Genomic DNA, 13,447 nt, shown 5'->3' on the forward strand with positions numbered 1-13,447 from the left:
CACACACACACACACACACACACACACACACACACACACACACACACACACACACACACACACACACACACACACACACACACACACACACACACACACACACACACACACACACACACACACACACACACACACACACACACACACACACACACACACACACACACACACACACACACACACACACACACACACACACACACACACACACACACACACACACACACACACACACACACACACACACACACACACACACACACACACACACACACACACACACACACACACACACACACACACACACACACACACACACACACACACACACACACACACACACACACACACACACACACACACACACACACACACACACACACACACACACACACACACACACACACACACACACACACACACACACACACACACACACACACACACACACACACACACACACACACACACACACACACACACACACACACACACACACACACACACACACACACACACACACACACACACACACACACACACACACACACACACACACACACACACACACACACACACACACACACACACACACACACACACACACACACACACACACACACACACACACACACACACACACACACACACACACACACACACACACACACACACACACACACACACACACACACACACACACACACACACACACACACACACACACACACACACACACACACACACACACACACACACACACACACACACACACACACACACACACACACACACACACACACACACACACACACACACACACACACACACACACACACACACACACACACACACACACACACACACACACACACACACACACACACACACACACACACACACACACACACACACACACACACACACACACACACACACACACACACACACACACACACACACACACACACACACACACACACACACACACACACACACACACACACACACACACACACACACACACACACACACACACACACACACACACACACACACACACACACTGCACATTAGACAGGAGAATGGTGGGCAAAGCTCCAGCTGTATTTGCAGATTGCCCTCTATAACGTCATTGGGGGGCAGGGGGTGCCCATAGGCAAGAACATTTGCATATGGGAAATGTAAGTCAGTTAATGTCTCTATGTTTACTTCTAGGCTATGCTACTGTGTTTTTATTACTTTGAAATATAAGAGGATTACTAAACCTTTGAGTAAATCGTGATTCACAAAAGGGAAGGGTAGATAAGCTGTGTACATTTGGTTTCACCGTCAAGTCAAGTTCACCGTGACCTTTAACTTCTGAATTAGGAATACAGAGGATTGGGAGATGGAATGGGTTCATGACAGCTAAAAGCCACAGTACTTTTCATGTTTGTTTTTGCCAGTTGAAGGAACCTCGCCCTCAAGACTGTGTACACGTCTATTGGCAGCACAGTACCATCAGTCTGTCAAAATTTGCAGGGAACTCCATGGAAAGGTCGGGATTAAACAGATCCTGGAGAGTGCAAACATTTGCGTCAGTGGGGACATTACTCAGGAGAGATCTGTCATCTTCCTTCTCTATCCACACAAGTGGCATGTTGTTTTTGGGTGTAGAATACAGTCGCTTAATAAAATCAATATTCCTGTACGTCCTGCACTAACGGACACCGCTTTTGGATGGTTTTGTAACAGACATCGAACAATTTGTTTGTACTGATATTTCACATGTCACAGTCCATCTTAATCTTAATTCAATTCCCTTAATGTGTGGCCGCCTTTTCAAGGATGACTAACCCCTGCTATACCCACTGAATGAGCAAACAGTTAAACTTATATTGCTGGGGATACACCTTTAGCCTACCCTTAACTGTGTTTGAATTTAATTGTACATTGTACATAATAAACTCATCTAAAATAAAGACCTAAAAAATACTAGTGCTCATTAATAAATTATGAATATTCTAAATGATTTGTGGTGAAAGTCGTCTTACCAGGGGTAATATTGAGCAGCTTGCAGGCTGTCTCGATGTCTTTGAGCACCTCTCCCACCACCATAGTCTGCACCTGCTCCAGAGACCGCTCTTCCTCGGGCCCTTCCAAACCAGGCGAGAGACCCTGTTCTTGGCTGTCAATGACGGGGCATTGCTCAGGCTCCTCCCGCGACTCAGCCATGCGAGACATGGGTACAGCCAAGGCTTGGGAGGCCTCTGAAACCTTCACCAGCCAGGCAGCATCCTCAGTGAGGAGCATGTCAAAGCAGGAGAGATAGAGGCCCGGGAGGCCGCGCTCCAGAGTGTCCACGCACGGCTTGGTCTCTGCTATGTCCCAGGTTTCCCCAGAGTCCCTGCCCCGTTCCAGGATGGCTAGGGAGCCCTCTGTCAGCCCCAGGCGGGACCGGGACCCTGCCGGGCCTGGAAGGCAGCGCTCCAGATCCTCCACGCATGGCTTGGTCTCTGCTATGTCCCAGGTTTCCCCAGAGTCCCTGTTCTGTTCCAGGACGGTTAGGGAGCCCTCTGTCAGTCCCAGCCGGGACCCATAATCTGCACCTTCTGATAAGCTAATAACTGGATTTGACATACCTGAAACCTGAGGAGGGGGAGAGGGGGCAGAGACAGACAGATAGACAAACAGAGAATACTTAACATCTTATGTTCATTAAATTGTTCATTGCGAAATGCGAATATAATAAATAAAATTTGAGATATATAAGTGCCATTGTAGTTTAAGAATAAATCAGTGAGTCACTCCATTGGAGCTTCACACACTCTTGTAAACCTGTAAACTATAGTGACAATAAACTTGAAGAAGTTGAAGAAGAAGTAGGATGTAACATTTCAAGTACCTGTACGTACATAAAACAAGCACTTGGAACAGGGAGTGCACTACAGTCCAACCATAGTGACAAGGAGCTGTGTGCCCTTATAATGTTTACAGAGTACTTACGAAGACAAATATCTAACTCTACAAGTCTACATACAACTATAACTCATTTTTCTGATGGTATAAGAGCTGTTCCTCTGTGTAAATGGTAATTCTAATTGCTATATTTCTTACAATAACAATGAAGTACCTTAATTAAAAGCAATGCCCTGCTTTAAGTCAAAATTGTCATACCTTTTACAGCAAGTCCTTTACATGCAATCCTGTAGGAACTAATCAACCAAAGGTTTCAGTATTGTAAGAAATTCCATCAGAGTAGAGCTCCTCTGAGGGGTGTACAACTGGGGTGAGACTGTGTTGGCTGAAGCTCTATAAATGAGCCCTTGACCAAATCGGGATACTGGGGAAATTACCCTTAAGAAAGTTACTGCACAGCAGTGCCATGAGGCATGGGGCAAAATGGATTTGAATGAGTCTCTTATTTGTGGGTCAGTGGCCCAGAATGGGCGACGTCTTGGGGGTAGTTGACTTGTATTGAAACCTGAACCAACTCTGCCGCCCGCCATGGCTTTCAAGGTGCCGTCTCGGCAGACCTCTGTCTCCACTATCAGCTGGAGTTTTTAATCAAAAAGAAGTTAGATAATGTGGAACAAAGTGCCCAAAATGTGTTACTTTGTCCAGGCCCGGCCAGACGTTGTTGTTTCATAAAGCTTAGATAAATATATGATATACTGGTAGGCCTACCTAGGTACATAGTGCCATCAATGCTTATTATAGAAATTATTTGGTCAACTTTTTCTCTTTTTAAGCCTGCATTTTTGTTCAGAGTGTAGTGTGTGCATTTCATCAAAGGTTACAGTTCTCGTCATCGGTAATTGCCGTCATAATAGTATATTTATTTATGGACGTCAGCTGTAACAGCCAGGTGTAAACTTGAATGAGCTCACACACACACACACACACACACACACACACACACACACACACACACACACGGTGTACCTGCCACAGCTGGTATATGGGACAGAATATTGCTGCCACGTACCAGGTTATCAGCAGCTATATTGGTGGTCCTGGTGAAGGAAGTGTGCTTTCATAAAGCACATGTTCCAGCCAGGGCAGACACAGCTTTATTTGTCCGGAGGTTAAGAAAATATATAATAATAATCTGAGCCTCATAAAACTTCAAAGATGTTTGTCAAAATCCTCCTGGATGATATTTTACCATGATCCATTTTGAGTTTACACAACTTTTTGAATTGCTGAGTGGAATACTTGCTGCTGTCAAACCACCAGTATGCCATTGCCAGCCATTGACATAAGCCTATCTTTAGACAACATCTTAAGAAACGTTTTTATCAAATGTCTGTGAAAATTAAGTTATCCAAAAGAAGTCCCTCTTTCACTTATTTGTGCCTTAAACCCCCACAGTAAAACCTTCCCCTTTTCTCCCTTTTATGTTCCGGTTTCTCGCAAACCCACACTCCCATTCTCTGCAACAGAAGTCAGATTAAAAGCCAATGGTATCCCAGCCAGCCTCCTGTGTGTCAACTCTCTGTAACAGCTTGCGTTAAGCCCGTTAGCCTGGCAAATTTAGCCATATTACCTTTTCCTAAAAAAGGTAGGAGAGGAGAGGCCTGAAGAAAAAGAGGCAAACACACCCCCCGTGGAGAGGGATTAAGACCCTGACTGATCTCTAAATGAGTTTGGTCAAGATGCTTATATTCATTTCAGGAGAATTAGAGCTTGCTCCATTTACTCAGCAAAGTCAGCCTTTGACACATAGTGAATGAAGGGCTCTCTCCAGCCAGGCATCCTGCCTGGTAACCATCTTTCGACTGCATTCTTGGTATCTGAGCATATGACTGAACAGGAGAATCTCTGTTATTTGAGTTCTTTGTTTTGACACTGGAAAATCCTGAGTGTTCATTTAAAACAGAGAGAGTGACGATTGTGTGCTTCTCTCAGATATTGGCACATATTACCTGACTTAATTAAGAGCGGGCACTTTGAGCAAAGAGATGACACATTTGAAATGCCTTCAATTTCATTAGTAGCTTCCTTAGTTGTTTCTAGTGAGTGTCAGAAATACTAAAATGTTTCTCTTGATTGCTACAATGCTAAATTAACTCTCTGAGTTAAATTAGCACTCAGGACTTTGCAGTATACTGTAGTACAACAGGCTCTGCATGTTTAGAAACCTTTATAACCTCCTTTATAAAACTAAATATCATAGACTACTCCCATGCACTATATGATGTGCTTGGTTAAATTATTTGTTGCTATTGGTCATATAAGTTCCTGTGATGAGATGATCCAGAAGAACATTGGCACTGTGCATCATTTCATAGCTCCTAAACCTACCTGACAAAATACAGATGGGCAAGATTTGGAAAGACAAAGTCAAACTGCATGCTCAAAAATGGAAATTCTTCCTCAAAGGTCTACTATAAGAACCTATATTGATTAAGGTTCATATAGATTCTAAGTTGAGTGTTTTGGTTATGATTAATGCGTAGTACTGTCTCTTGAGTCTTAATCAAAAAACCCAAAGTCTGGTCTCAATTATGTTAAACCAGTATGTTGAACTTATAGCTGAAAAAAGGTAATCAGCGAGATGTGACATCTATTTAAATGGTCACCAAAATGTTCACAAAGCACTTTCCCCTTTGCTCGTCACAAGAAAGCTTTGTTATTTGAGTTTGGAGTTAAAGAAGTGTATATAGGCAGGTGTGACTGTTTGCTATGTGCACAATGGCATATGGTTTAAAGAGAGTTTTTTGTTCTTTCTCTGTCATTGTTTCTCATGGGAAACTTGGAACAACTAAGGAAGCCATTGTTCCCATACGAAGGAAAAAGAAGGAGTTTCATATAGGGCTCCTTGTTCAATATAACTGCTCTTGGGAAGATACTATTTGCCAATGTTTGCTGTCTGAGAGAAATGTTGTGAGCAGCTATAACCTATTAGTCAATCGACCTTCACAGGCTGTTTTTATTACAATACTGATGCAGCCAGGTGCAAAATATGACCTCTGTTCACATCATAAATGTCTCAAATCAACTACGGTACTGCAGTCTTGTTCAGATGCAGAAGAGTGGCTGCATATTACTCATTATATCTACTCTTTACATGATTTAGAACATACATTTTCATTGGAAATATAAACATTTCCCTAGCAATGCTCCCCTCTCTAGATAAAATAATAACAAACATTGCATTTCATGAAGACAGAGGAGAGCTTTGGTTTGTGGAAAAATCATGTAACTGAAAATAAAATAGTGAAATATCTCATTTCTTTCTCATTCTCAACTTCATTTGATTCAGGAAATGTAATGTCTTTCTCAGGAGAGATTGGCAAAATGCCAGAGACCTGAGGACTTATTTGTGGATACTCTTGTGACAGTGTTTTCTGCTCAGGTGCAATGGCATTGGGCCAATATCCTTTTTTAATCCTCATTTCACCCAGGACTGTATTAAACTGTTTAGGGTTGGGTCTCCTGGCTTTTCAACCAATGCCCAAAATGTACATTTGGTCATTTGTATGTGTATTTCTTTATCAGCATCATATTGCTGTAATTTATATCAGTATGACATTAATGTTACCATGGACAACCATGTTGTTACAATGTAATTTAAGTTTAAAAAGTTGACACTGACAGATGCATTATTCAAACAGTCCGAATAGCAAGGATAAGATTCTGCTTTTGAGAGCAAATCTGAAAAATAAACAAAAGGGAACATGGGTCTGTTTCCCACAGCTTTGTTTTATCATTTTCAGAAAATGTCAAATTATTTTTATCAATTGTTCTTCAAAAGACCCGTTATTTCTGCCACACCATACGATGAAGTATACATTTGCTTAGTCAATCAAACTTTATTTATATAGGACAATTCATACAGCAAGTGCTTCACAGATCAAATAATAAAATATGGCAAAGCCTATTTTGGAAAATCAATTATATAAATTGGGGCAATGCCACATATGCCTTCATATATGTGTGTATTTTTTATAATTTACAACAACAGAATAGAATAACTGATATTTTTTAATGTTCAGCAGTATTTCACCTTTAGTGAATAGTGAATAATTGCATTAACAGGGTAGTTAGTAGCCTATAGTAAATTCTGAAAAACACCCACTAATTTGGCTCTTGTCATAATTTAGCTGCATGCCACGACATAAGATTTATTTTTGCAAGACCTGTAACATCTGTGGCAGTCACATCTTTCCCAGATGCAGCAAGCAGAAAGTCATGTGTTACTTCGCTGTGTGACATACTCATATGTTTTATTTTTTTTTATAATATTTGTTTTATTCGGAAAGTGCAGTATAATTGTACATATAGCATTTCTACAAACGATATAAGAGCAGTTCCCAAGATTTTCTTCTTTTCTTTTTTTTCCCCACCCCTCTTCCCTCCCTCATCCCCCCTCCATGTGGCAACATCTCCAATGTCTCTGTATAGTATAGTCCTTTTTCCTATATAAGACATCGAGTCCACACTCAAACAGAGACAGGCACGTCAGTAATACTTCAGGTGGTACATTTCAGGAGGACAAAGAAAAAAGAAAGAGTGGGCGGAAAAAGACATAAGAAACAAAAAACAACAACAACTAAAGTATATACATTTATGCTGAGGGGGACAAAAACAATATAGCTTTGGTCTTCGACCACGAGAGGAGGAGAGGTGTCTTATACATTTTATATTTATACAATCAAACAGCAGGCAATGAACCAGTGAGATTACACGAAGTCCGCTCTCAGGGGGGCAATATGCACAATCCAGTTGTTCCAAATTTGGTAGAAATTGTCTAATCTAGTTCTTAACATGTATGTTAATTTTTCCATTTTGAAGATGTCTAGGACTATTCCATGCCAATCGTCCATTGTGGGTGTGATTGGGGATACTCATATGTTTTAATGGGAGGATTTGATCTTTGACTCCAGAGCATACCACTGTTATTGTACGACCGGTGAGTCATGTTTTTCAGTTAAGAAACAGTCAAAATTAGGCTTCAGTTTTCAGTAAAAGAATAGTCCATGCACCTGTAGCACCCTGGGCGAGCAGCCAAGATTATTTAGATAAGAAGAATCCACACCTCCCCCCCAAGCTCTAATCGCTGCTGAAATATATAATAATATAATAATATAATAATATATATATTAATATTAAAACCTAGACAGCTCTAGGTTTTTTCTTCTTTTTTTCTTACTACTACTACTACTACTACTAATAATAATAATACTAATAATACTACTAATAATAATAATAACAAGTTTCGAATTGGCATGAAAGTCATAATGCTAAAAAGTTTTGGACTAAGATTGGTGTAACATTCACTGACAGAGAGGTAGACTTCGGTACCGAAAGGTTTTGTTTTAGAAGAAAAGGAACAACACACACACACACACACACACACACACACACACACACACACAGTACTGTAGGTATTGATTTCTTCTTACCTGATGAATGACGCTCGGTGCTTTACCAGATCAGCCGCAGGCAGGGGTGAGGATGAGAGTTGATGATGGTAGCAGATGGGGTGAACCTGCCAGCTAATGATGATAACTCATTAAGTGACAGACCAGACCACAGGTCTCAGACCCTGGCGTTACCTGAAGGTTGGAGATGCAGCAGTGCAGCAGGCACCCCACAATTAATTTCCCACCCTGACAACTGTTGCACTGCTGTAGTCCCTAGCCAGAGGCCCGGGGAGTGGGGATGTGGGTTTGGACGCAGCCTCAAGCACAACTGCTAACTAACACTGTCAAGTGTCAGAAGGCACCTGCTACGGGTGTGTGCAAACTGAAAGGGAGAGAGGGAGTAAGAGAGTGGAAGTGAATGTGTGAGCCAGGCTTAAGGAATTCAACATCCATTGACTGCATGTCACCTTTATAGGGTGGCCGTGTTTACTTACGCACAGTCTCGCAGCGCGCGCTCTAGCCTGTGTGTGTGTGTTTGTGTGTGTGTGATGTGCTGTCAATATATGCAAATCTACCTCATGAGCGTGGTGTCTGTAGATGAGGAGGTTGTGGGGGTAGTGTGTGTGTGTGTGTGTGTGTGTGTGTTGACATCAGCCTGACGTGCCATTTGTCTTACAGATTAACGCCAAACATCATCAAACACTTCCAGTATAGCCTCGGAAACCCAGACGTTTTTATTCCAGTTGACCCTCAGCCACATGATGTCAGCTATGTCGAACCTAATCTGTCTTTAGTTTCAATATAATAATAAAAAATAATTCTGTTTTTCAAATTCAACCTGGGCAGTTTAGATTTTGGATTGATCACATTAGTTATACATATACAGTAGGTAAGTGCTTCATGGTGCATCTATTCAACTGAGCATTAAACAATTCAGTCATAATCTGTCCAGAGCTACAATTCATCTGTAATAATAATATCTGTACAAATATCATGAAACTAAAGGTGCTGTAATATTTTACGATAGTAATCATAACTCTAGAATGTTTGTTTGTTCAGTAACAGGGGTCTCCCCGTCTCTCCAGACTGACAGCTGATTACAGCTGGAGCTGGTCCTGGGGCGCATATGACTCCTGTGTGAACTAATGCATTGTTTCATATACAGTAGGCCTACAGTATAGTGTACAGACATTCAGTATGACACGGATGGTGTCCATCACTTGTAGGCAAAGCTGGGGAGATATCCTTGGATTCTAGACTAGTTTGCAGCTTAAATGGTGAGGTAAAGTTATCATGGTATGTTTAGATAACACTAAATAATTCTAGGTGTTATAATTCAAATAATAACCAGTAAAATTTATATGTAAAGTTGCCCGAACGGCCAAGGCTCCAAGAATCGACAGTCCCAGAATGAAGATCCTTTTTGGTATTTTATTTACCTCAAAACACAGAGTGACCGACCCAGGCTGGATTTGACTGTGCAGGCGAAAATAATACTTCACGAATAAAGACTTACAATACACTTTCAAATAACAGAAAGTAAGAAAACACTTGACAACTCAACTAAGGAAAAACAACAAAACAAGAACTTAAGAAACTGAAAACAGGCTATGCCTTCCTGGCCCTGCCAGCTCTCCCCTGGAGTTGTCTCCTTTGTTAGTCTCAAGCTAAACTGATTCCCTCCCCAAACATTTCCACAAGCCTCCCTTATGTACCAGGTGAGACCCCACCCACAATGATTAGTAATTGGACCAATCTACTCAAACCAGGTAAACCATGACCCATGAGTTAGACCAACTACACAATTACACATTTAGAGTCTGAATGTTTTCCAAGGCATCACATCACACAAAACAATTACAATAGAATTAGGCAACACAGGGTATATGATGCTACACATGGCCACCCCTCCAAGGAGCTTGATGACAGTCAATTAATGGAAGCATCTGTGCAGTGTGTGTTTGTCATGACCAGTTTTATATTGTGGAGTCTTGGCTTCTAGTGTCTATAGGGCACGGGTTGCCCCGTGACATAATACATTAAAATAAAGGTGACAAATGAATCAAAGTAAACTTATTAATTTAATTGCTCAGGCTCATACGAAAGGAACAAAGAGAATAGTATCAAAATTATATAAAAGTATTTCAGACTCCAGAAAACATACAACCGATTACATCAAAGAGAAATGGGAGAAAGAACTGAATGCCCAAATCACAAGTGAACAATGGTTAAATATTTGCAGAACACAACACACAACTTCAAGTTCCAACACCTGGCGTGAATTCTGCTGGAAAAACACCTCCCGCTTTTTTATCACTCCAAAACTTAAATCAAAACAGCTTGGAATATCCCAGTTGTGCTGGAGAAACTGTGGAGAGGTAGATGTAAATCACTATCATGTTTTCTGGGGTTGCTCTGAAATTCTCACCTTTTGGAAAAATGTCACAGAGAAAATACAGGAGATTCTGGCCTTTCAAATATTAGATTCTTGTTTGATGCTATATTTGGGAGATTTACCAGATGAAATTATGGGAAGTGACAGATATCTGATGAAAATCTTTCTGGCTGCAGGGAAGAAAGCCATTACTCGGAAATGGCTACAGGTAGATCCTCCTTCCATAGATGAATGGTTCCAGATAGTCTCAGAAATATTCGACATGGCGAGAATGACTGCTAATTTGAGATTGAAGAGAGAGTCTTTTGAAAACAAATGGGAAAAATGGTTTGATTATTACTACTGAACAACAGGTGAGCTAGGAACCAGAATGTTTGGCTTTTGTTTTGCTTTGTTTTTTGTTCTTTTTCTCCGAATGTAAACAAAAGATGATCCTTGAATCCTGGACACAAATACTCATGTTTATGATACATAGATGCTTATATTTCTAGAGGGTGACCCCATAGATGGGATGGTAACTGTTTATTTTTTTCTTTATATACGGTACTTTACTGTCCAATATTATTGTGTGTGGATGTGTGTATGACTGTGAGAGTGTGTGGGGGTGTATGCGTGGGAGTGTAAGTATGTGTGCGTGTGTGTGCGTGTGCGTGTGCGTGTGTGTGTGTGTGTGTGTGTGTGTGTGTGTGTGTGTGTGTGTGTGCGTACGTACGCTCACATATTGTTTGCATTTTATTATTATCCTGTCTGTGTGTGATCTCCTACAATTATAGCATTTATCTACTGTTTTCACTTTTATTTAATGAGTTGGCAACACATACTGTAATGTTCAATTGTTTGTCTTTTTGCTTTCTGTATGTCCTTTCTGTTCATGAAAAATGAATACATTTTAAGTTGAAAAAAAAATAAAGGTGACATATTTGTGAGTGTATCACATAGGCTTTACTGATTATTCCTTTGGATATTGTCATACTACTGACTCTGTTCCACGACTGCATGGGTTCAAGTATTCAGGTATGGTGTAGGAAAAACACAGTGGTAGGTGTGGGATTGTCAACCGTTGTTAACTGTGTATAACCGCTAAAGAAAATGCCCAAAAGCCCACTCCTCCCACCTTCTGGGCATGGTTCCTAACGATGTCTGCCACTCTGCATTGGGTATCATTAAAACACAAATATAGGCCTATGATCTTTTTAACAACTCATTTATCATGCCACATTTCCAAAGCCAATTAATAGCCAAGCCACAAGGAACCTGAAACCAAATGCACTGTTTGTGGTTATATTGCCGTTGCCAATTCTGGTGTAATTAATAATGCAATGTCTGGCACAGAGGTTTGTATTGGTAACTTTTGGCTCTACTGTGGGTAGAAATGGGGCTGCCCATCCATGTTCAGTAGCCATGTCAAGTCACCAAATAGGCTATCTACCGTATGTCTCTAACAAATAAATCTGATATAATTAATTTTGTTGTGTAGGAGTAATAACTTTGAAACAGTTTAAACTACTACTTCTACTGTTAAATCCTTCTGGAAAAGTGCGAGGCCTCAGATGGCATTGCAGTAAATATACAGAAATATACAATATAGAGTACAGTATCATAATCCATTGGGGAACATGAACTGAGCATTTTCAACAGGACTCAATGTATTGCTTGCATTGTTTACTTTCATTTGTGAAGCCAAAGTGACCTGTTGAAATCTACTGCTTCCTCTCTACACATCATGGATGGCATAATACTTATACTGTAGGAATGTATTGAGAATTTGAGATCATGGGATTTTCTCTTCACATCATTCACAGAGTGCCATTGTTCAAAACGCTTCTCAAAAAAGCAAAGCCTATCAAGATTATAACAATAGTTTGAATACATTTCATCAAATCATGCCTTTTTGTTTGCACAGTAAGTCATTAAAAGGGGGCAATCTTTTGATAGCAGAGGATTGCACACTATTGTACAAATTGCATGGTTTCTTTCATTTCCAGGAAGAAGTTTTGTTTTTCAAGGTAAGAGCTATGAGTTTGATATCATTGGCCACAGTTTGAATGGATAAATTGTGAGATACCGAGAGGGTGTGCCCAATTTGCGTCAAGACTTTTAGTGGCGGAGTGTTTGTATTGTGGACACACCAAATCAAACCAACAAACCAACCAACCAACTTCCTCTCATTGGCCAATTTTATATGAAATTTGATAGGAATGTGTGTGCTGGAGTATACATTGGATAATGTGTGCACACATATTGTTTGTCACTATATGAAATGATGACTCTTAGAAATGCAATTATAAATATTATACAGTTAACAATTAAATATTTCTGTATGGGACTATTTCTTTGACATAATGACTATTGTTATATTCATAGGAGGCGGGTGTTGTCCTGTTAGCTTAGTTTTGACTGCTTATTGTGTTTTGTTTAGTCTGTTTTCTTATTTTTGTCATGTGTTTTCTTCTGCTTGAAAATTAAGAATTTTATGACAATTTCATGACAATCCTATAGAGAGAGAGAGAGAGAGAGAGAGAGAGAGAGAGAGAGAGAGAGAGGGAGGGAGGGAGAGGAGGTAGAGTCATCATAGAACCAGGGGGTACCTGCATTTGAACCCTGGTTCTTTGTGTTGAAGTGCTAGATGAATAGGTTGGTGGGTGGCGGGTGCCTTGTATGGTGTGTAACGCTCACTGTAAAACACTTTGGATGGCCC

General features: G+C 40.5%; 1 protein-coding gene across 1 annotated transcript in view; it reads right to left on the reverse strand.

Annotated features, from left to right (window-relative positions):
* spdef (SAM pointed domain containing ets transcription factor) overlaps nt 1-2,622 on the reverse strand; it is a gene marked incomplete at its 5' end in the record, with an annotated part of 5,204 nt that extends 2,582 nt beyond the window's left edge. Inside the window, one exon of the mRNA XM_080773313.1 lies at nt 2,037-2,622. Coding sequence (XP_080629439.1) covers nt 2,037-2,622 — 586 coding nt within the window. The remainder of the gene's footprint in view (nt 1-2,036) is intronic.
* Between the last annotated feature and the right edge of the window lie 10,825 nt (nt 2,623-13,447).

The sequence above is a fragment of the Protomyctophum bolini genome (genome assembly GCF_963924005.1).
Source record: "Protomyctophum bolini genome assembly, chromosome: 2".
Taxonomy (NCBI): domain Eukaryota; kingdom Metazoa; phylum Chordata; class Actinopteri; order Myctophiformes; family Myctophidae; genus Protomyctophum; species Protomyctophum bolini.